The sequence below is a fragment of the Sarcophilus harrisii genome, chromosome X, assembly GCF_902635505.1.
Source record: "Sarcophilus harrisii chromosome X, mSarHar1.11, whole genome shotgun sequence".
Taxonomy (NCBI): domain Eukaryota; kingdom Metazoa; phylum Chordata; class Mammalia; order Dasyuromorphia; family Dasyuridae; genus Sarcophilus; species Sarcophilus harrisii.
Genome location: NC_045432.1, coordinates 52,834,278 through 52,857,639, shown reverse-complemented (window position 1 = coordinate 52,857,639; position 23,362 = coordinate 52,834,278). Strand labels below are relative to the sequence as shown.

Genomic DNA, 23,362 nt, shown 5'->3' with positions numbered 1-23,362 from the left:
ATCTTATCTCCTATTGCCTCCCTTTTCTAGACTTTGGGGTACTGATGCTGACTCTGTGGGGATGCTGCCTGAACCCCACGGGCCTCACACTTAAAATTCCCACTAGGGCAGAGGAGGGGAGCAGTGGGAGAACAGGGGAACCTCTAGGATGTTGGGGAATCACTGAAAGAGAGAGAGAAGCCCATGGCACGTGAGAAGGATAGGAGTTCAGGGGATGTTGGTGGCTTCTCCCATTAGAGATGCTCCACTCTCAGCTGAGTCCGGGCCGGTGGGAACGTGCCTTACAAAGATGGGGAGAGGGCTTGGCCGTGGGATCGGGCCGGGAATGAGCCGGGCCACTTTCTTCAGATCTTGAACACCAACGCGGTCCCCACGTCGCAGAAGCCAACACACGACGGACACCTTCGGTGCGGTCTTCAATAACACATTTAATATTTTGCCCTGACATTTAGTTGTAAGAAAGCAGACTGGTTTCTTTGCCCACCCCCCACCCCCCACCCCATGACAACAACATAAATACACCAATACGTTTCTTTCACAGCTTAAAGCGGTAGGGATCATCCAAGGTCACTGCTGGGGGGGCCCAGAGCCAGAGGAGGCTATTTGGGTGACTCTATCAGACATAAAGCTTCGATTGGGACCCTTGCAAAATGTGACGGGGTGTTGTGTGTCACTCTGTCTCGGCAGAGGCACTATACAAGGGTTGGACTTGGGTTGTGCCCTGGTCGGTGCTGAAATGGGCATCTCATTGTGCTACTCAGGCAGGTTGGCACTTACTTCACGGCCTCAGTCCAGGAGCTTAAGTGACTGCCGACCAGACTCTGAACTCTCCAGATACCTGGCCCCGCTGCTGTCTCAGAAGGTTGGCCGCTGTGGTATCCACACCATGCTGAGGCATTGCAAATGGTTCCAGGTGTCTGCATGCCCCACGATGCCACTGACCTCACGAGCCATCGCCTCAACTATGGGGCTTCCTCTCATCTGGCTTCAGTTTCCTTGTCTCGAAAATGGGAGAATGATCCCTACCCTGCCTCCCTCAGAGGGAGATGCTCAAAGGATCTCAAATGGGTGGAGGCACCTGGGATAGCAGGATGAGCTTCATGATTGGAAAGGACCTGAGGTGTTCACCATCTGAATCATCTGATTCTGAGGAGAACTGTGGGGAGCTGGGCTCTGAGAACCTCAAATCCTCAAGACTAGAGTGCACGGTTTGTTTTAGGAACACAGTGAGGGAACAAATGATTATTTTGGAAAGTGATAGGTGAGAACCCTTCAGCTGGAAGTCCCTCGGTGGGACCCAGGCAGTGCCAAGAGCAAAGCGCCCAGTAGCCCGCCTCAGTGACATGCCAATGACCCTGCACCTTCTTGTCTTTTGACCTCAGAAGTAAAGCGGTGTGCTCACCCCAAAACAGCTGCAAGTGCAGCTTCTCCTGGCTTCTTGTTCCTGAATTCTCAGGAGGCCCTTCTCTGGGCTCCTCTCTGCTTCTGATTACTTGTGACCTCAAGACTCTAGACTGTCTGAGCAGGAAGGGACATGGGGCAGTGGGGACAGTGATGGGTTTGGAGGTGGAAGACCAAGGTCTGAATCTCTGCTACTTACTTACTACTTGGATAACTTTGGGCAGACCGTTCTCCTCTTTGGGACCTCATTTTCTCCTCTGTAGAATGAGGGGATTGGACAAAATGGCCTCCGAGGTTTCTTCTATCTATCTCAAAACCTGTGGTTCACCGCCCTAGACCAAGACCTTCATTTGCCAGATCCCAAACATCAAAGGCCATCTGATCCCGATCCCTAATTGCACAGAAGAGAGAAGTGAGGCAATTACTTGTCCAAGGTCATCTAGGTAGTAAGTGGAAGAACTAGAATTCAAATCCAAGTCCTTATTCTAAATCACATGAGACGCCTGGGGCTTATCAACCCAGGTTCTATCAGCCGAGTTCAAGAAATGACAAGAGAGGGAAAAGGGCCCAAGGAGCCTTCTTAGGAGGTGTCTGGGTCACCCCAGGGGACGAGGAGGCAGTCGAGATCGAGCAAAAGCAAGATCTAGGAAGGGTTAGCTGGGGAATAGCAAAAAAGATACAATACAACAACATTTCCAGCTGCTTCTTTCCCCTTAGCCACAATTGGGAGGCCCCTCCGGATCGTCATCGGCAGCCTCTCCCCATGTAGACAGGGCATTTAGAGATACAGATAGGCGATCCAGTACACGATGTTGAACAGCAGGAACGCAGTGGGGAAGAAGACGCGAGAGTAGGTATCCAGGCGGGAAATGTGGATGCGGACACGGCCTTCCCTCCAGGTACCCCTCTGGCAATCTTCAATGCAGCAGAAGAACTGCTGGCACTCTTTGCCTGGGCAGCAGGTGTTCTCCTCTTGTTCTTCCTCTTCCTCATCGTCATCATCCTCTTCTTCCTCTCCTCGATCCGGGACCCAGGGCATGCTGCTGGTGATGGTGATGGCAGTGAAGGCGGGCATGCCGGTGACACTAGCACCAGTACTGGCACCAAAAGTGGGGCTAGGACTAGCACCGAAAGCGGCACCAGGACTAGCACCAAAAGTGGCACCGGCACCAAAGGCGGCTCCAGGACCAGTGCCGAAAGCGGCGGCAGGACCGGAGCCGAAAGCGGTGGCAGGGCCGGTGCCGAAGGCGGCTCCGGGACCGGCACCGAAGGCGGCTGCGGGACCAGCGCCAAAGGTGGCTCTGGGACTGGCGCCAAAGGCGGTGGCAGGACCGGCGCTGAAAGCGGCTCCAGGACCAGTACCGAAAGTGGCATTGGCACCAAGACTGGCACCAGCACTGCCACAAAGAGTAGGGCCAGAGGTGGCACCGAGATTGGTACCAAGAGTGGCACTAAGACTGGCACCGGCAAGGGGGCTGGCCCTGGGGCTGGCCCGGGCACTGGCAATGGCACTGGCACTGGCCAGGGTGCTGGCAGGACGCTGAAACCAAGCAGATGACAAAGGAATCAGTTAGCGCTTCCCAAGACCAGAGGCTCTTGGTTCTAGATTTCCTATCCATCAAGTGGGGGTGGATGGGAAGGAGACCTCTAAGAAAAGAAGGGGTGAGAAAAGGGTTAAATGAGGCACCCCTTCTCCCGCTGCATTCTCAGGGGCTGCCATTGGCTAGATCTCTGAGTCAGTAGCAAAAGACCAGTTCTTTTATTCTGTTCTTATGCCAGGGTAACAGACACACCTAGAATTCACATTCTCTCCAGGGCCTAGTACCGGACAGCTCCCATTAACAGGAACTCTAAGGAGTCAGTTCTGCTCTGACGGGACGCATTTGGAATTGCTTGGAATTAAGACATCGTTACCTAGGGCTCGGAACAGTTTGTGTTCCATGGGGCTACTCGATGGGATGGGATTTGTTGGAAGTGGATTTCCCTGGGAGCTAGAAAAGCTTATTTTCACCAAACTTTAGGTGGATCATTTAACACTCGCTATTTGGTTTGCTCAGCTTTCGAAAAAGATACAGGAAAGGGCTTTCCTGTAAGGTGTAAAAGTAAGTCAAGGTTCTTGGGGGTGATGAGATCAACATTTGAGAAGGAGAGAAAAACCCCTGGAAGCCAGAAACTTGATAAAGCACCTCCTCCTTCTTCCAGAATGGCAGAATTGAGAGGGACATTGGTAGTCCAATTGCTCAATTCAAAAGGGAATTGGCATCAGAACATAACGTTCAACACAGCCTTCTCCAATCTGCTTCCAGGCCTCCAGTGAGGGCTTTACCTCACAAAGCACAGAACTCCTTCTTTGTTGGGACAGCGCTCTACTTCTCCCCTCTCCAACCTACCGCTTTAATTCTAGAGGCAACAAATTCAGGTACTCTGCCGCCACACTCGTCCTTACCCTGCTTTCAGGCCGGGGCCATCATCCGGGGGGATAGCCTTGGGGTGGGTGGGGATATTGGGGGAACTCCATTAGACTGGGCCAGACCCTTGAGATGGGAGGGGAACACCCAACCCTTTCACCCGACCTCCCCCCATCCTTTTGTGACCCCACCGACAATGCCCCGTCCACACACACGCTTCCATCCCAGCACCCAACTTACGGGTCTGGATCTTCGGGTGTTGCCACCCGCCAGCAGCCTCCTGTTCCCCACCAAATAGTTGAGGGTGGCGTACTCTATCAGGGCGGCAAAGACGAAGATGAAGCACACAGAGACAAAGAGGTCCATGGCGGTGATGTAGGAGACGCGAGGGAGGTGCTTGCGAGAAATAGTGCTCAGGGTGGTCATGGTGAGCACAGTGGTGATCCCTGAAAGGCCAGGGGGAATAATGTCAGCGGCAGTTCATGGGACAGGGCGTGCCCCCAAGTGGGGCACTGGGAGCAAATGGAAAGCGAGCTCTTAGGTGGGGAAGAAGCCTGGTCTGGCCTGCCCCAACCCCATCCAGTGCCAAGCTGGGGGTGGGGAAGTCCATAAAGAAGGTGACTACATAGCCCACTTAGCACTCTCGTGTCACCAGAGCTCAGGGATGACTTTGTGTCCAAAGGGAGAGGGGGAGAGTGGTGTGGGGGAGAGAGTCCGAAGGCACGGCTTTGAATCCTGGCTCTGCTACTGACCTCCCCAGTCTGGCCCCAAGGACTCTGAACCTCAGTTTCCTCCTCCTTAAAATGAGTTTATTGACTCAGAAGACCTTAGAGAACATCCGGTTTAGCCAGTTGGTTTTATAGACGGGCACCTGGGACACCTTGTCTCCAGGGGCTCACCAGATCAGAAGTGACAAATGGTATCATAGACTGTCCCAGATACTGCAGCCTCCAAAAGCCCATCCCCTTTCTACCTAACCTTCCAAAGGGGATCAGTCTTCGGAGGTTGCAGCATCCTAGACACTCATACCTCGGAAGCTGTATAGTGCTGACCGCTCCCACTTGCGGGCGAGAACCATTCCCCCGTTCCCTCCTCCCCATTCCCCAGCCTCGCTATATGGGCCTTTCCTGGTTCCAGCTGGACTCCGCCTCCTCAGAAAGCCCCTCTTCTGCTCTGCTCTCTGGAGTCAAATAGAACCCACTTATTTGGAGACCCAGGGCAGTGGGTTGTGCTTCAACCTTGGGCCAGAGGAGACCAGCTTGGAACCTCCCTCCCGATGCTCCCTTTGTAGGACTGTGGGCAAGACACTTCATCCCTCCGGCCCCTTCTTTCCTCGTCTGTAAAGTGAATGGGGATGGACCTGGTGACTTCTGACTTACAGTTCCGCCATTCTTGACTTGGTCAGACTAAAATGAGCACCGCGAGACGCAGGAGTGAGTGCCAGCACGGGGGCAACTAGTGGAGAGGCTGGAAACTAGACCTAAAATGGCCCGGGCCAGCTAGACATGAAGGGCAGCTACCGCATGACTGTGTGGAAGAAGGAAGCTGTCAGAAAGGGCACAGGATAGTGAGGGAGAGCCAGCGGAAAAGAGAATGTTGCTCTTGGCACTGGATGAATGCTGCTAGCTGCAGCTCTGCTGTGTGCCTTCAGGCAAGATGCACAACCTCTCTGAGTGTCACTGTATTCATCTTTAAATGGGGATAATAATAGCACCGAACAACGATCCGACATGATAGCATAGGAAAGTGTTTTGTGAGCCTTATGGGGCTGCAGAAATCACCACTATTATAATGTTATTATAATAATTACAGATTATATTAATCATTATAGATATGGTATATTCATTACATTAGTTTAATAATTCTAGATTACATATCATGTTGATGATTATATTAATTATTATTACAGGTATGGGATATTAATTATTCTATTCCATGAATATAATAGTTCCAGATGAGCTAAACAAGGTGTGCTAATAGGAAATGATTTGCCTAAGCTCTCATGGACAGAGTAGCCCAGGATTCCAGCTGGGACCCCAGATTCCACGGGCAGTATTCTTTCTCCTGCACATCTCAGAAGTCTCCCGAGTCTTTTCCTCCTGCCATTTTTCAGAGATGGAGTGACCCTGTCTGGGGTCCTCAGTGAGGGGCTCAGAAGCTGCTGGAGTGGGGAGAATTGGGTACTCCCTCCCCGACCCCTGGCCTCTCTCCTTCTGACCCGCTGCCCTGTCCATTCCCCTCCTGGCTTCCCCATTTCTTCCACCTCCGTGCCTTGAGCCCATGAATACGGTTTCACCTTTCTGGCCTTAGGTCTCATCTTCCAGCTCTCCAACCTGCCCTGACCCCAGTCCCAGCTCATGTGGATGGCCCTCTTTCAATCCTTAGAACTTCCCAGCTCATTGACCAGAGAGGGAAGAGCCGTGTGGCTTCGACAGGAGTTTGGAGGCCTCGGTCCTTGCTGGGAGCAAGGGATGGGTGGAAATGTCGATGCCCCCGAAGAGTAAATGGGCTCGGAGCCTTCCCATCTTCAAATGTCATATGGGGCTGTGGATTTTCGAGGGACCCTTTCGGAGAAGATCCTATTGTGCCTTGTTTCCGATCTCTGCCCTCCTACCTGGTGCCCCTCCACTCCTGCTCCCTTGGGCCTCTGTCCAAATTCCTGCTTTCAAATGGCACCTGTAGGAGAATTATCCCGTCACCCTTATCCACCAGCCCCAGGCTTGCAGGTGATCACCATGGCAATGGGGGGAGGGAGGAGACAGTAGGCTTCTGGAGAAAATGGGGAGCAACCAATTAGCCAAGTGTGATGATTGCAGGCAATTTCCATTGCCACTGGAGGCAGGGGACAATAGCAGCAGCAAAAGGGTATACAGCTGATATCGCTGCATCGATCAAGAGGAAAGGCCTGGCGTTGGGGTGGGAGAAAGGATCCAGGTGATGGCCGCAGATCCTGGACCATACAGATGTCACAGATCACATGCATTCTTCCAAACCATTCCTGAATCTGCCAGGTCTAGTGATTCATCCCAGAAAAAAGAGTTTGGGTGGGGAGGAGGAATGAGCATCCTGTCACTTAGTTACAAGTCTAGGAGTGTGTGTGTGTGTGTGTGTGTGTGAGAGAGAGAGAGAGAGAGAGAGAGTGTGTGTGAGTGTGTGAGTGAGTGTGTGTTAGGGGAGACAAAGACAGAGAGAGACACAATGAGACTGAGTTCTAAACATCTGTGCCATTTGCATGGGCTTGAAGAAATGTGAAGTAGAATGTAAGATCTCTGAGAACTGGGATTGGTTTATTCTTTGTATTTGTAATCCCAGAGCCTAGCAGTGCCTAGTACACAGTAGGTGCTTAATAACTGCTTGTTCATTGATGCTATCTGAAGATAGCACTTTTTCCATTTTGATAGTCCCATCCTCTAAGCGCTTTACCACTGGCCATGACTCTTTCTCACTTGAGGGCTCTGGCCCATGAGCTTCTCCCCTTTGTTTCTTGTTCTGCAGAAATTACCAGGGGCTCAGATTTGGGCCATTCAGATGTTCACCACCTAGAAGGGCTCTCGTCACTGCTTCTCAAACCTTTGTACCACTCTTCAGGGATCAGCACTAGGACCCATGGCTGCACATCTTCTCTAGCAGGTTATGCAGGCAAAAGGCCACGGACCTCTCTCCCCATGGACCCACAATTGAAAGACTGACTCATTTTAAGAACATAATCACTCTGAGGGGCCATAATCAAACATTTTAATTAACAGAGGTCTATTCCAGGGAATTAGCTCCGGGGATTGGTGCCTTGTACTTTCATCATCCCTAGCACTCATTCTCTCGTATTTACCTCTTGCTCGGTACCCAATCCACACTCAGTTCTCTTTCTCTCTTGTAACTATTTTATTTCACTCACCCAATAAATCCTTCATCCTCCATGGGACAAAAATACCCAGAAATAAAAGAAATGGTTTAAATGAAGGATCTTTATATAATTCTTGCATATGCTAAGATAAACTGTCTAAGGTGAGGGTGAGCTTATAGCTAACTGGCCCACGTGAGGATTCATCACTATTTTTGACTTCAGCAACACCATGTTGTGACCATCTGAACTAACTTAATAATTCAAATAATTTTAAATTATGTAAGTGGAGAATTATCATAGAACGAATAATGGAAATGTAGAGGTACCAAAAATCCCCAGAATTTGCCACAGCAAACAATTTTCTAATATCAAAAAATATGATGGATGCTCTTTCTTCCTCCCTCCACTCCCTCCCCTATCGCTTTCTGGGATCTTCAGCCCCGGAAAATACCTTCATGGAAGGCTGTATTCTAACTACGATAATTCAAGTGGGATTCTCATGATTGGATAATGGAATTCTTGAATGTTTTCGCTGGAAAGGCCCTTAGAAAGCATCAAATCCAGCTATTTCATTTTACAAATGGGGAAACTGAAGTTGACAGTAAGTAAGGGTAAGAGCAATGGCAGAGTTGGGTGTAGAACCCAGTCATCCAAACTCCTGAACCACTTTTCTTACTCCCCAGCAACATCCCAGAACTTACCCTTTTCCTTGTTCATTGAACATGAAGAAGCTAGACCAGGGTCATGGTTATGTTGCACTGGATGCTCAAGGGAATTCAACTTACCCAAAGAGGTCCTAGCCGGAGTGGAGTCTCTCTTGATCCAAAAGGAAACCCAGGAGAGCACCACAGTCAAAATGCAAGGGATGTAGGTCTGAATGGCAAAGTAGCCCATCCGCCGGCTTAGGTCAAAAGAAACCGTCATGACCATGTAATCTCCTGGAAGACACAAGCTTTGTTAAAGTGCTAAAATATTGGTCTCAATTCTAGTCCCTGTCCATCTTTTGGGAAAGAGCCATCTTCTAAGTTCCTTTCCTCTCAGTGGCAAGTTGTTAGATGAATACAAATCTTCTAGCATAGTAGTTAGACTCGTAGTATGGTAAAAGGGAAAAGGAAATCAAGACCACCACCAGTGCCATCATCACCACCACCACCACTACCATCATCATCATCCACCATCATTACCACCATCATTTTCTTCTTTTCTGGGGTTCCAAAAGGGGAGGCGGATTAACCAATGTCACCCTGCCAGATGTTTTATCTGGGTCACACATCTAGGTCTCCTAACTGCTAGTCCTTAATTCTTTCCATAACCTCCCCCCAATCCCCACATTGTCTCCTTCAAATCTCAGCCCTCCTTTGCATTTCAGACTTCTGTGCTAGAAGGCTTGGATCTTTCTCTAGTAGGACTAGGCTCTCATTCTTGTTCTATTGATTGTCCTCAAGCTATCCCAGCTATCACATTGTTCACTATTTGGTTCTAGTTGCTTTGTCCTCTGGAATAAACTGATAATTTTGACAACTTCTTTCTTCTTCCTTCTTTCTTCTTTTGCTTCTGATTTTTCTGCTTCTGCTGCTAATTCTTCTTCTTTGCTCAGAAAAGCTGAGACATGGAAATCCCTCTTTGGGGTCTAGGGAAGGAAGGCAACTCTGTATATCTACTCTGCTTCCTGGTTGAACAAAAAAAAAGCCAAGTAGCTAGGAATAAGTCATAAATAGTGCAGAGAGCAGGAAGCTTCACCGGTATGGCTTCTTGGAAATTGATATGTAACATATTAAACTTTCCTGCCGGACCAGGATTCTGATAGAAAGCTTGGGAACCATAGTTCATTAGCTGCCGTTTGGAATAAGAAACCAGCCTTAAGACCTTAGCGAACAGTGAGCATAGACTTGGTTTCTGCTGATGGTAGATATCCTCACATCTTTGCCTTCTTTGGTTAAAGTTTTCCCTCAGAGTGCTACAGTGTAAGGAACATTGGATTTGAAGTTAGAATGGCTTCAAATCCCTGTTCTGCCACTCTATAATCTTGGGCAAGTCATTCTCCTTATCTGGGGCCCACCATCCTTCCAATCGCCCAGGTTCACAACCTTAATGTCAATCTTGACTCCTCACACTCACTCATCCTAATTCACATTCTCATTAGAGCCTCCTATTTTGTCTCTCTGCCTCAAGTCTTTCTTGATCCCACTTAAATCCATCCTTAAGCTTTCTAATATGTAGGTCTGATCGTGTCACTTCCCTACTCAATAACATGCGGTGGCTTACTATCCCTTCTAGTATCAAGTACAATCTCCTCTGTTTGCCATTTAAAGTTCTTAACAACTTTGTCCCATCCTATCTTTCCAGAATTATTATAATCTCGTTCTTTCCACATGCTCCATAGTCTTGTCATGGTGGCCTTTTTACTGTTCCTCATATGTGACATTCCAACTCCCATCACCATATACTGTCACCTTTGTACTTTGCACTGGATTTTCTTAAACTATCCATGTGCCCCTGAAAACATTTTTCTCCTAATAAACTCCTAATAGAATCAGATGTGGAATTAGGAATTGTGGATCAATCCATAGAGATTCCAGGGTCTATTGATGGTCTTGGCTTCAAGTCCCATAATAAGCTATTCACCAAACTGGAGTACAGACCTAGGAACTCCAAACTCTCCTTTCCTCCATTGTGTTGAAGAAAAGCGAAATGGGTTTACTTTTGGGTTATAGAGAATTAAATTCTACCCATTTGAGGTCAATGGAGGATTCATCAGAGAGTTGGGGGAGTTTAGTAGGCTGGTGTTAGTGACACTGGCCACAACCCACTTCACAGATCCTTTGCTAGTGGTCCCAGCTCATCCTATCTCTAAAAAAAATTCAGTGCTCAGCGTTTCCTAAGATAGAAGCCTTCCCAGAGAGCTGACTGGGCCACTTCTTTGACTGGAATGCACATTCACACAATTGTACCTGTCAATCGATCTGTCCTGGAGTCGGTTGGGAGGCGTGAGACTTAAAGGTCGGAGAAAAATATTCTCAACCTGGGTCTTGCTGAAACCTTTGACTTTGGTGAAATAAGTAATAGAGTTCAGAGGTTAGGTTCCAGCTGAAAAGGGCCATGTGGGGCATCTAAATGTATTAGCAATCTCACTATTTGACTTGATTTTCAAATGATTCAGAGCCAACCTTTTTCTTTACTACTAGACTGAGTCAGGAGCTGGCCTCCTTATTCAAACTCAGCCGCCTGGGCAAACTTTTCTAACTCTCAGTTCTCTAATCTATATAATGGCTCCTCTTCTTTCTTTCCTGGGCTGCTAAGAGGTTCAGAAGAGATAATATTTCATATGCACTAACAGTGAGATAAAGAGGAAGCTGGTATTATTTCCATCCTCAGTAGAATGAAAACTTGTTGATGGGTAGGAATGTGTGTTTTTTATTTATGCTCAAGTCACTTTGCATTCGATTCCATTCCACAAATATTTGTCATCTGTCTACTTCTTACAAAGCATTATGCCGGTCCTGGGGGTACAAAAATATAAAGAAAATAATGCCTGCCCTCAGGGAGTTTCTTTTTTACCAGAGGGGCACCTCTTGCTCATAATTGAATTCATCCATAAGAAAGTAATTCCAAGAGGAAGAGAGTGCTAATAATGATCAGGAGGAATTTCTCGTGTAAGACATAAGCATCTGAGTCGTGATCTAAAAGGAAGCTAGGAATTCTACCAGGTGGAACTGAAAGAGTGCGTTCGAGGCTTGGAGAACCACTTGTGCAAACACACAGAGGCAAGAAATAAAATATTGCATACGGGGAATGAGGTAGTTGGCTAGTTAGCCTAGAATGGAAAGTAAATAAATGGGAGTAATTTGAAATAAAAGTGGAAAGCCTGAGTTAAGAGTCAAATTATAGAGGAGGACATTAAATCTCAAGATATGAGAGGCTTTGATTTTCTGCTAGAGGCAATAGGGAGTCATTAATGACTCTTGAGAAGGGGCATATCACAGTTAGATCTGTATTTTTGGAAGACCAATTTGGCAGCTGTATGCAGGACGGATTGACGAGAGGAAAGGTGGGAGATAGGGAGACCAATTAGGAGACTATTTCAATGATGAAGTTGAGGGGTGATATCTGACTAAACTAGAGCCTTGTGAATATAGAAAAAGAGACAGATATACAAACTGATGTGAAGGGAGGATTAATGAGACATGGCAACTGATTGTATATGGGGATTGGGAGAGAGGAAAGCATCAGGCATGACTCAAAGGTTGAGTACCCGAGTGATTGGAAAGATGGTAGAATCCTTAATAGAAATAGGGAATTTTCAAAGATATAAGAGTTTTCAGGAGAAGATAATGAGTTTGACTTTCAATGCTAAGTTTAAGATGCCTATAGGGTGTGCCTATTCTGGGTAGAGATGTCCAGCAGGCAATTAGTTGGCGATGTAGGATGGAAGGTCAGGAGGGGAATTGGGGCTGGATATCTAACGCAGACTTGGGAGTCAGTCATCTGTGTAGAGATACTGACAGTAGACGGTCTTCCCTGTCCTTGGTCTCCTATTTCAAGGTCCCATGCTGCCTTCCTCCTCCCCCACCCTCATTTCACCAAAGTACTTGGGTCTTTTTCTTGGCCTTTTTTTCTGAGGCCTTTCAGTTCACCCTGGGGGGGGGATGGTAGGTGGTTCCCCTCCAGCTCCCCAGCTTTGGCCTCTTAGCCCTCTTTTAGTCAGCAAGCTGTTGTTTCTCCCCACTGTCAACTGTACTTGGATCTACAAGATGGCCTTACCAGCACCAGTCCGAAGGACTTCAGATGTGTTTCGCAGTCCAGTAAAGTCAAACTGGTAGAGCCTCCAGGAGCGTTGGTCAGACACTTCAATGGAGTAGCGTCTCCAACGGTAAACAATCTCTTCAGCTGGATAACCATCTGGAAGACGGGAGAACCCAAAGAGAGGCTGAGGGCCACAGCCCTGAGGGCCTTCTTGAATGAAGTCTGCTTGGTTGTCTGGCCCCCTCTAGTCTAGTGACCCTTCATTTTCTACACATCCCAGAAACTTTCTTCCATTTTCATGGGAATAAGTTATGGTGCTGGCTTCCGCTTCTAGAGCATTTTACAGTACATTCAAGGAATCCAGGCCTCATTTTACAGAGGAAGAAACCAAGGCCCACATGGTTAAGGGACTGCCACTTATTTGTCCTCTAACCTTGAGGTTGTTGGAATTGGACTTCAGGTCCTCTACCTCCACATTATGGCCCTTTTCATGATTCTGCAACATTTGGGGCTTAAAATTGGAGGACTTCCCCTCTCTCCAACATGGAAGTTGGGTTTGGGTTTGGTTTTGACATTCTTTTTTTTTTATAATAATAGCTTTTTGCTTTTTATTTTCAAAGTGTATGCAAAGATAGTTTTCAACATTCCCCCTTGCAAAACCTCGTGTTCGAAAATTTTCTTCCTTCTTCCCACCTCCCCTAAACAGCAAGCAATCTGATACAGGTTAAACTTGTGCGATTCTCCTAAACATGTTTCCACGTTTATCATGCTGCGCAAGAAAAATCAGATCAAAAGGGGGAAAATTGAGAAAGAAAGAAACAAGTTCCAAACAGCAGCAACAAAAAGCGAAAATACTATGTTGTGAAAGTTGCATTTTTAAGATCATTTAACTAAGAATGAAGTAGAAGAACTGAGTAAAATTTAGGTTCGCCTTCAAATTCAGTAGGTGGCCCTGGGCTTCCCTCTGTCACTCTCTCATCCCTTTGCTGGATCCTCCCTGGACTAAAGAGCTCTCTCTGTCACTCTCATTCTCACTCTGCTTTTCTTCTGGGCAATGCGGGACAGTATAAGTGTGTGGGGAAGGGGTCGCTACCACAGCTTCAGGATAAACCTCCCTTAGTTCCTCCCATAATCGCTAGCTGTACCATTCCCTTGGCACTAAGCGTACATTGCTCCTTGATGCCTCTTGTCCTATGTGAGAGTGGCTAATGTGGAGACCAAGGACCCAGATTTGAATCTTGACACCGTCACTGTCCGTGGGACCTTTGGGCAAGAATGAACTTTGCTGGACATTTGTTTCCTCCTCTGTAAAATGGGAGAGTTGGACTAGATACCCTATAAGGTCTGTCTTATATTCTCTCTCTACCTCCTTCCCTCTCTTTCTCTGTCTCTCTCTGACTATCTCTCTGTCTCTCCTTTTGTTTATTCGATTTTTCCTCTGCACTAATTTTGTCTGCTCAGCTAAATGTCCATTCCCCAAGGGCACGTAGCATATCTTTCTCATCTGAGGCCCCCCCCAGTGGTGAGCACGGGGCCTAACAACAAAGTAGGTACCCAAGCAATATTTGTTGCCTGTCTCTAGTTGTGCAGTTCTCTCTACCGTCTCTGAAGTTTGAGTTCGATCGGCCTGCCATCACCCTAAAGTGATGCGTATCAAATACACAGAGAAATCGATTTCCGGATGTGAAACAGACCTCATTAGAAAATCCCTGAAGGCATGAAAATGCCCCGTCATTGTCATCACTGATTCTGCGGCCAAGTGAGCTCTGGGAGGACGCCCGTCCACCACCACTTTGGTCCCTTGATTTCTGGAGGTGCTAACCCCCAGTAGCCCAGGCAGACACGATCACTTGGGGGAGATTGCTGGATTCCCACTGAGGACTGCTTCAGTTTATGTGATAAAATGCCAAAGGGGTTGGGGAAAAGGGTCTGAACACTGTGCTTTGCATAGGGGAAGGAGGCCAGTGCTGACAGAATGACTCAACAGGAATTCTAACTTATGGGAAAGCTCTCACGTCCAGGGACCAGGAATCAGTAGGAGGGAAGGGGAGGATGACAAAAAGGATCTGGAAATCTCCACAGCAGGTACTTACAGCTAGAGAAGATGAGAGGGCAAGAATGAGTGTCCATTGGGAAGTTCTGGAGCTGGAGGAGACATTCAGCCTCTATGGTCAGCCTGGAAAGAAGGGAAGAAGAGAGGGAGAGAAAGAGAGAGAATTCATCCTTCCAGCTAGCCTGACTCATGGGATTTTAACTGGAAGGGACCCCAGAAATCACCCAGTGCCCCTTATCATTCCCACGATGGCTTAGAGCCCTGACTGGGTTAGAAAGAGTACTGGTTTAGGAGGCAGAGAGGAACAGGATCCAGATCTGCTTACAGATTCAGCTGCTTACAGCCTGTGGAAGGTCACCTGGATGAGCCTAGGCAAGTGATTTCCTTTGTCTAGGTGTCCATTCCCCCCTCTATAATGTGAGAAGATTGAACTAGATAGTTTCTCAGATTCCTTCTGACTCCATACTTCTGGGGCCTTCCTTGACCATCACCGGAGCCAGAGTCCTCCTTCTGGGCATAGGCCAGCCAGCTCCTTGGCCCCACTCCCTGTAGAAAAGAATGCCGAGACCAAGTCTCCCTGCACATTGACATAAAGGGGCCCGCCAGGGCAGGCGGGCAAACCAAGAACTCTGAACTGTTTTCTGTTGGTGAGAACCCGTCCCTGAATCCACCGGTACTTCCCATACCTAAGGGTGTAGAGAACCTTCCCGTCGTTCCAAATGCGCAGCAGTTGATTGGGGGTGGTGATCCAGTGCGAGTCGGCCCTCTTAGAGTTCCGGAAAAAGGTGTCGGGGATCCAGATGCGGCTTACCATGTTGCTGTTTAGAGTTAGGCCTTTTAAGGTGCTGTTGAAGCGGAGGCGGCGGTCATACCAGCTCTGGGCAAAGAAGATGTCAATGGTGTATTCCTAGCACAGAGGAAAGAAAGGTTCATTAAATTCCCCTGCCTGACAGACTGGGCAGGGCAGAGAGAGCAGACCAGGACAGCCAGCCAGGAGCTTAGGCACCCAAGAGGCAGTGTGGTACAGTAGAAAGAGTCCTGGACAGGAGCCCAGGAGGCTTGATTCCTGAGTCCGGTACTTAGAGTCACCTGTGGGACTCTAAGGAAGGTCATTCTGTTCTCTCTGAATATGTTTACTCAGGGGGAGTGGGGTGACCTTAGAAACTTTGCCTACAATGCTCTAATCCTAGTATGTCATTTGCTTACTTTTGTGACTTGAGACAAGGCACTTCATCTCTCTGTGCCTCAGTTTCTTCTTCGAAGATGAAAGAGTTGGCTTCAGACTACACAGAGTGGTAGACGGCAGATCATAGTAGCATGGATTTAGAGATGGAAGAGGTAGCAGAAGTCAACAAGTTCAATCCCTCATTTTACAGGTAAGGAAACTGAGTCACAGAGAAGTGAAGTGACTTGATCGGCATAGTCGATGTCTGAGGTGGGATTTGAATACGGGCTTTCCTGATGCCAGTACTACGTATTTCCAGAAAGTCTGGGTTCTATCCCTCAGGCTAAGATGGAGTATAGCAGGAAGCTCCAGAGTCAGTCTACCCTTGGCATCAAGGGCCTAGTCAGGGAGCGCAAGGCCTAGCCAGGAAATGATATGCAGCATGCCATCTCCTGGCTGAAACTTCAACCTTGGAGGACCTCACTTTGAAGCAGTTCATAACTCATCAGAAATCTCCTTTCCAACCTCTTGGAGAAGCGATCACCCAGCCTTTCCTTGATGATGTCCAGTGAAAGGAGCTCCGCTAGCTCCGTTTTGGAGCGGCTCTCAGAGCGAAGTACATCCCCCTCCCCTTACATCCAGCCTAAATCTGCCTCTGGGCAGCATTCACCTGCTGCTTTTCGTTCTGCCCTCTAAGGCCACGCTCAAACCCTCTTTTCGGCTAAACCCTCACCCACGTGATTGCCCTGCATATACCTGAAGGCGGCTCCCCTCCCCTCCCCAAGCCTTTGCGTTTCAACTGAACGTTTCCAGTTCTTTTCATTGATCCTCATAACAAGTTCTGTTTCAGACATGCTCCATATGACACGCTTGGAGGTTGAGATGTCCAGTAGGCACTTGGCAATGTGGGAGTGGAAGTCAGGAGGGAAGTCGGAGCTGGATAGATGTTGGAAAAATGGGTATAGAAATGATAATTGGAGCCAAAAGAGATCCCCAGTTGAAACAGTCCAGAGGGAAGAGATGAGGACATAGCCCTCTTCCCAAATGCTGGAGCCCCGTGCCGATCACTAGCTTCTGGGCTCCTCTCATGGAGCCCAAGTCTGTGTGAGCTTTCTTAGTCACACCATTGGCTCAGCTTCCCTTTTCTTAAGGCTTTACCCTTCTACCTCACTGCATCAATGAAGACGCTAGAAGCTAAAAAGAGCATTGACTGCCAATCCTTCCTCTAGTCCTTATTACCTCTATGATCCCTGGGTCAGTGATTAAATTTCTAAGCCTCACTTTCTTCCCCTGCAAAACTTTCTCTAAGGTCCTTTTCAGCTTGAAATTCAGTGATCTTATTTCTTTTTCATTCGTCTGTGGGTATATGGAAGAGTGAGAAGTAGCAGATGGAGCAAAGACTCAGAGCAGCATAGACAGAGAGAAACTCACTTTCTCTCTTAGTCTCTGTCTTTATCTCCTTTATATGTGTGAACTTTAGATACCAGAGGTGGCTGGCCTAGGGGTAAAGTGGGGTATGGGTAGGCCGCTTTTCAAGTAGTCATTAGCAAGACTGGAGGACAGAGGGGTCATGGGAAAGAGCAGAGCAAGGTGAGGAGACATGGAAGGCCTGTGGGATGAAGTGGCGTTTCCCTGTTAGTGAGTGGACTCTAGGCTGCATTTACTGTCTCCCTGCTGTACAGAATGCATCTTGTCTTGCATATGTATGAAATGCTAATTGAGTCTGGTGACCAATTTCATCTCCAGCATTTCTGACATACTCAACATACAAATCATAAAGTAGAGAATAATATTCAATATATAATATTCTCTCTCTTCTTCCTTCCCTCTCCCCCAGTATCCTCCCCTTTCCCTCTCCCCTGTCTCATTTATTAAATATAAGATTTTTAAAATCTCATAAACAACAGTGACAAGGGTGGACATCCCTATTATTTAATGGGAATGTTTTTCACTTCATATTTCTCCATTGTACAAGATATTAGGTTGTGGTCTCAAATCTATTCTTCATCATAGTAAGGAACCTCATACTATTCCAATATTTGAACATAAACGAATGCTGAATTTTATAAGAAAAATCTGCACCTGATGTCATGAAATCTCTGGGTTTTTTTCACTTGTTTATTGCATAAACAAGGAAGGAGAAAGAAGCTAGCATGTGACAAAAATCTAGGAAAGGATAGACTGAGTCTCAGACAAACCCGCCAATCTCACCTTTGGGAAGAGGGCACTCTCTCAGAGACATCAATGGTTTACAAAAGATTTCAGTGATCTGCATTATTCTCACATTAGAACTATTTTTAACTTCTTTTTTTTTTTAATTTGTGTTTATTTTATTAAAAAAACACAATAAGAAAAAAGAAAAACAGAAAAGGAATACAAAACAAAACAAAATATCATCATATTCCCAGCAGGACATCAGGGAGGACTCAAAATCTATAAGAATAAATCACCAGTTCAAGAAAGGATATAATAGTAGAAGAAATTATACTCATGAGTGTCAATAAATTTTTTCTAAGAAAAATACTGATGTTGGCCATGCTTGGAGCAGTGGAAATACTGCTACATTTGGAGTCGAGAGACCTGGATCCAAATCCGATCTCTACCTGTGTGACCTTGCACAAGTGTCTTCATATTTCTGATTCTCATTTTGATGCAACTGAACGCAGGTTCCTTTAGTAGAATGTGAAGATCCTGAGCAGCTTGGAATAGAACACTGTACTTGGAGTCCAGAAACCAGAGTTCAAATCCTACCCCAAAACAAAGCTCACACATCTAGAGAATGATTGTGTAACAGTCCATTTGACCTCTGTAGCCTTAGTTTTTTCCACTGAAAAATTAGAGGAATGGCCTCAAAGACCCTTTGTTCTAAATCTTTGGTTCTATTCATTTCATTTCTATATCTTTAGAACCTAAAATGATGCTTGATAAATAGTAGATGGTTAATAGATGGTGGTGGGAATCCTGGCAAGATGGTCAAAAAAGGTAATTTACAGTAAGGGGTCTCCCTTCAGCAACCCGATTAACAGAAAGTCCTCCAATGTAACAAGATGAGTAATTACCAGGAAAAGAAAACTGAAAGACCGTGACATGTGTTAGAGGTAGGCAGATGGAAGAAGTGAAAGAGAAAAGGGAAGAAGAGACTCAATACAAGGGCTTCTTGGAATTACCCTCGTTTGTAGCAGTGTGCCATCCTTCTATAACATGTCCCCTGGGTTCTGCATATGATCTCAACCACTTAAGCAAGAGCAGAACAATAATGTGAGGGGAAAACAATTTTGGAAGACCTCAGAACCCTGACCTATGTGACCTATCAGGACTTCCAAAGACCAATGATGGAATGTAACTTCCACTTCCTAGCTAGCTCTTGGTTTTAAATATTGGTAAATATTTAAATTTGGTCAGGTTGAAAAGATGTTTTCCAATGCTTATGCTTTTTAGTGCTTTTCACATACATTGGTATTAGATTTTGTCAATGGCTTTCCCCTGCATCTATTAACATGATTAGATTTTTTTTGTTATTTTGTGTTGTGTATATCGATAATTATGTTAATTGTTTCCTTCTATTGAACCATTCTTGCATCATTGGTACAAATACCATTTGGTCATAGTGAATTATTCTCTGAATTTTGTCATCAGTGAGTCTGGTGTTTGGCTTTTCTTGTGTTTTGTCTCCTCCTGATCTGGATATCAGGACCATAATTTTTCATAAAATAAGTTTGGCAGATTATCTTCTCTGTATATTTTAAATAATAATAATGGTAGTATAAGTAATAACTGAACTTTAAATGCTTATTAGCATTTACTTGTAAAGCTATTTAACTCAGTTTTTGACATAATTCTGGAAACACAGAAAAAAGGTAAGAAAAAATTAAAGTCAGAAAAGTCAGAAAATAATAAAATTATTTCTAATTGCTGAAGACATGATGACATAGGTAGAAAACTTTGCAGAATCAGAAAAGAAACTGAGATAATGAATAGACTTAATAAAGCAGCAGGATACCAAATAAATCGATAGAAATTATCAGCATTTCTATTCAGTAATAAGAAAGATCAGGAAGAAACAATCATACAAGAAATTACATTCAGAATAATGACAACATCCATAAAATATATGGGGTTGAGACTAAGATACAAACATAATTTTTACAAGCGTAACCGTAACATTCTGCTCACAGAAATAAAGGATGACAAATAATTAAATAAATAGTCAATTCTCATGACTAGGCCATGTCAATATTATAAAAATTGTCATACTTCCTAAAGTAATTTAGAGATTTAGTGCCAAACCAATTGAATTGCTAAGTAGACAGTTTACAGAACTATACAAAGCCATCACAAAATTTACTTGGATGAGCCAAAGGCTCAGAATCTCAAGGAAAATAATAGGAAAGTACAAATGTAACAGACCTAGCATTACTAGAGCTCAAAGTATAACAAAGAATAGTAACCATCAAAAAACTCTGGTTTTGATTTAAAAAAACCCAGAAAAGTTGATCAGTAGAATGGATTAGATAAACAAGAAACAGAGATGACTAAAAACAATAGCCTATTGTTTGATAAACCTAAGAACACCAAGGAAGGAATTCCTTTTTGACAAGAATACTGGGCAAAACTGAAAAAAAAATTGTCTCAATTTGGGTATGGATCAGCATATCTACCATATGCTACAACAAGCTTGTTGACATAATGGTCATATCATAAGAAAAAATAACAGTTGTAGAGTCAGTACCTTTCACTGCTAGAATCAGGGAAGGAAATCTTTTTTAAAAATTATAACTTTTTATTGACAGTACACATGCATGGTAATTTTTTACATTATCCCTTGCACTCACTTCTGTTCCGATTTTTCCCTTCCCTCCCTCCACCCCCTCCCCTAGATGGCAAGCAGTCCTATATATGTTGAATATGTTGTAGTATATCCTAGATACAATATATGTGTGCAGAACCAAACAGTTCTCTAGTTGCACAGGAAGAATTGGATTCAGAAGGTTAAAAATAACCCGGGAAGAAAAACCAAAATGCAAATAGTTTTACACTCACTTCAGGGAAAGGAATCTTAAACAAGAGGTTTATGAGAACATAAAGACAACACAAGCAGGTTCAATTATATGAAAAATCTAAAGAGCTTTTGCATGAATAAAATCAGTGAAGATAAGGGGGTAAAAATGAATAAAAGTTTTTTTGTGCCAAACATTACCAAAAAAGTCTGATATCTAAGATATAGAGAAAATGGGCCCAAGTATATATTACCAAGAATAGTTCAATCAGTACATAAGTGGACAAAGAATATAAATAGTTTTCAGAAGAAGAAATGCAAACTATAAGTGACCTTTTGAAAACATGCCCTGAATCACAAATAGTAAGAGAGATAGACACTTAAACAACTAGCATGTTTCGCTTCACATTGTGTAAATTGGCAAAGATCATCCCCTCAAATGGAACTAGTCAATATTGGAAGGGCTATGGGAAGACACTGATGGGAAAGCTGTGAATTTGTCCAATGATTCTGATTAATTTGTAAATAAGCACCACAAGTGCCCATAGAACTTCACTGTTGGGTCTTTATCCCAAGAAAGTCTATGACAAACAAAGGTCCAATATATGCCATGATATCCTAGCAGTGTTCTACATAACCACGCCGCCACCAACAAAAACAATCTAGAAACAAAACAAGTGCTCGTCATTTCAGACATGGTCAAAGAAACTATTATATTATATTGGATATTACAGGATGTTTTACAGAAAGAAATGACAAATTGAATGAATTCACAAAAATAGGGCAAGATCTGAATTACCTGAGAAAGAATGAAAATAAGCTAAACCAATAGATTATGAGCTCCTTGGGAGCAAGGACTATCTCCTTTCTTTGTATCCCAGGGTTTTAACCTGGTCTATAACTTAGACTGGCCCAAAGCAGGCACTTATTTATTAATTTAATTATTAATGCATGCTCTGACTGACTGGCCTCATCAATATAAATGAAAATAAGACCAAAGTGAACTAAGGACCTGAATATCCCATGATGACGTTAGCCAACAGATAAGAGAACACCTCCCATCTCGTGGCAGTTGGCAGGGGTATAAAAATACATACACTTCCAACATGGCCACTGAACACATCGTATTTGCTAAGCTTTTCTTTGTTCTAAGATGAGTCAGTGTAATTAGGGAAGTTTGGGGATTTATTTTTGCTTGTTTTTATAGAAATGATTGATATAATAACAAAAGACATCAATATATTTTTAAATAAAAAAGCAGTGGGCTGAAAAGAGACAAAATTATTACAAATGCTAAAGTTTTTTCAAATTCCTCCCAGGCCTTTGCACTCTGTTCAGACCTTCAGAGCTCATGAATTGCCAGTAACATTGCCAGGATTATGCCATACTCATGACCAAGTTCTAGATTCAGATATTCACAGGCTGTCTCATCAGTTACCTACAACTCACCATTTTATTCAAACCCTTGTTCAAAGTGATTCTTCTTTCCCCCCCCCTTGATTGAGTTTGGTCTGGAAAGGGAACTCCCAAGTTGGGAGCTAAGTCTAACAAGTGTCAAATGGGTGGGGTCTGAGTCCTATTTTTGTTTTTGCTTTTACATGTGATGTGGTCTTCTGCCTAGAGTGCTCTGAGGTCTGTTGTGTATGTATGTTGTGTATATCCGATCGCTATCATTTCTCATGACTGAGGGCAGATCGCATTTCCATCCCTTTGGGAATTTCTTTATTATGGAATGGAATGACCATTGGCATATCTCATACCACTGAGCTAGCCACACCCAAAAAATTCTCTGGTGTCTTACAAGCCTCCGTTCATGCTACACGAGCAGCCCTGCTCAAGCACATGGAGTGGGCCCTCTTCCAAGTGGGTCACTTTTCTGGAGAACTGACATATTGGGAATCACATGTGGCCATGTGGTGGGTTTCATCTTACATAGGTCAAGCAAAGATTGATACATAGTCTGAAACTCGTGGCCATGTGGCAAGCTGGAGGGCAGGACTCTTGGAACCTAACCTCCTCATGGTCATGCAGTAAGTTGTAAAGCCAGGGCCGCTGCCCGACTGAGGCTCGTGGATTCTGTTGGGCCCGTTTGGCATCATGGAGATAAACAATCAGTCGGTTTCCTGAATGCGTTATTTTTCCATCGCTTGTTTTGATGCCTCAAAGACACAGGCACAGAATATAATTTGAAACACAGCAGTCGAATTGCAACCTGTTAAAATTGAATGGCTAAGCTTGTTCCCTGTTATCTCACCTATTCAACAAGCACATTTATTAGTGTACTCAAGAGCCTTCTTGAAGGAAAGTAGAAAAGAAGATGGGGGAAATTTTGGTTTAGAAGAGACCAGAAGATGGGAGAGGACCCGGATTCTCCTAGACCATTATTACTGGTGGGTGGTCCAAGACTGGAATAACACCAGATACTGGCCTGGGAGTGTGGAGTTCTGAGTCCCAGTCCGTCCTCTGCCACAAATTCATTGACTTTGAAGCTCAGAGAAGTAGACTTGTCCAGTTTGCCCAAAGTAGTTGGATCAGAAGTGATCATTTAGACTCTTCTAGCTTCAGCATTCCCTGAATATGAATATTCAAAAGCCCCACCTCCAATGACTCTGGCTTTTCTTGAGATCTTCTGTGGACATGTGACCTTAGCTCCCCAAGAGCCATAGCTCAGAATTAGCATTCAGGCTTTGAGCTGTTCACTAGTAACTAAACTAGAAGATGATTTATGACAAGGGAATATTTTGTAGAAAGGCCA

At 45.1% G+C, this 23,362-nt stretch overlaps 1 protein-coding gene across 4 annotated transcripts in view; it reads right to left on the bottom strand.

Moving 5' to 3' along the window:
* Nucleotides 1-414: 414 nt before the first annotated feature.
* Nucleotides 415-23,362, bottom strand: part of GABRE (gamma-aminobutyric acid type A receptor subunit epsilon) — a 62,715-nt gene continuing 39,767 nt past the window's right edge. For all 4 annotated transcript variants that reach the window (XM_023506986.2, XM_031945248.1, XM_031945247.1 and 1 more), the window contains 6 exons: nucleotides 15,133-15,353; nucleotides 14,487-14,569; nucleotides 12,412-12,549; nucleotides 8,436-8,588; nucleotides 4,050-4,255; nucleotides 415-2,941 (listed from right to left, as the gene is read on the bottom strand). In XM_023506986.2, coding sequence (XP_023362754.1) covers nucleotides 2,180-2,941; nucleotides 4,050-4,255; nucleotides 8,436-8,588; nucleotides 12,412-12,549; nucleotides 14,487-14,569; nucleotides 15,133-15,353 — 1,563 coding nt within the window. In that variant the 3' untranslated portion in view covers nucleotides 415-2,179. The remainder of the gene's footprint in view (nucleotides 2,942-4,049; nucleotides 4,256-8,435; nucleotides 8,589-12,411; nucleotides 12,550-14,486; nucleotides 14,570-15,132; nucleotides 15,354-23,362) is intronic.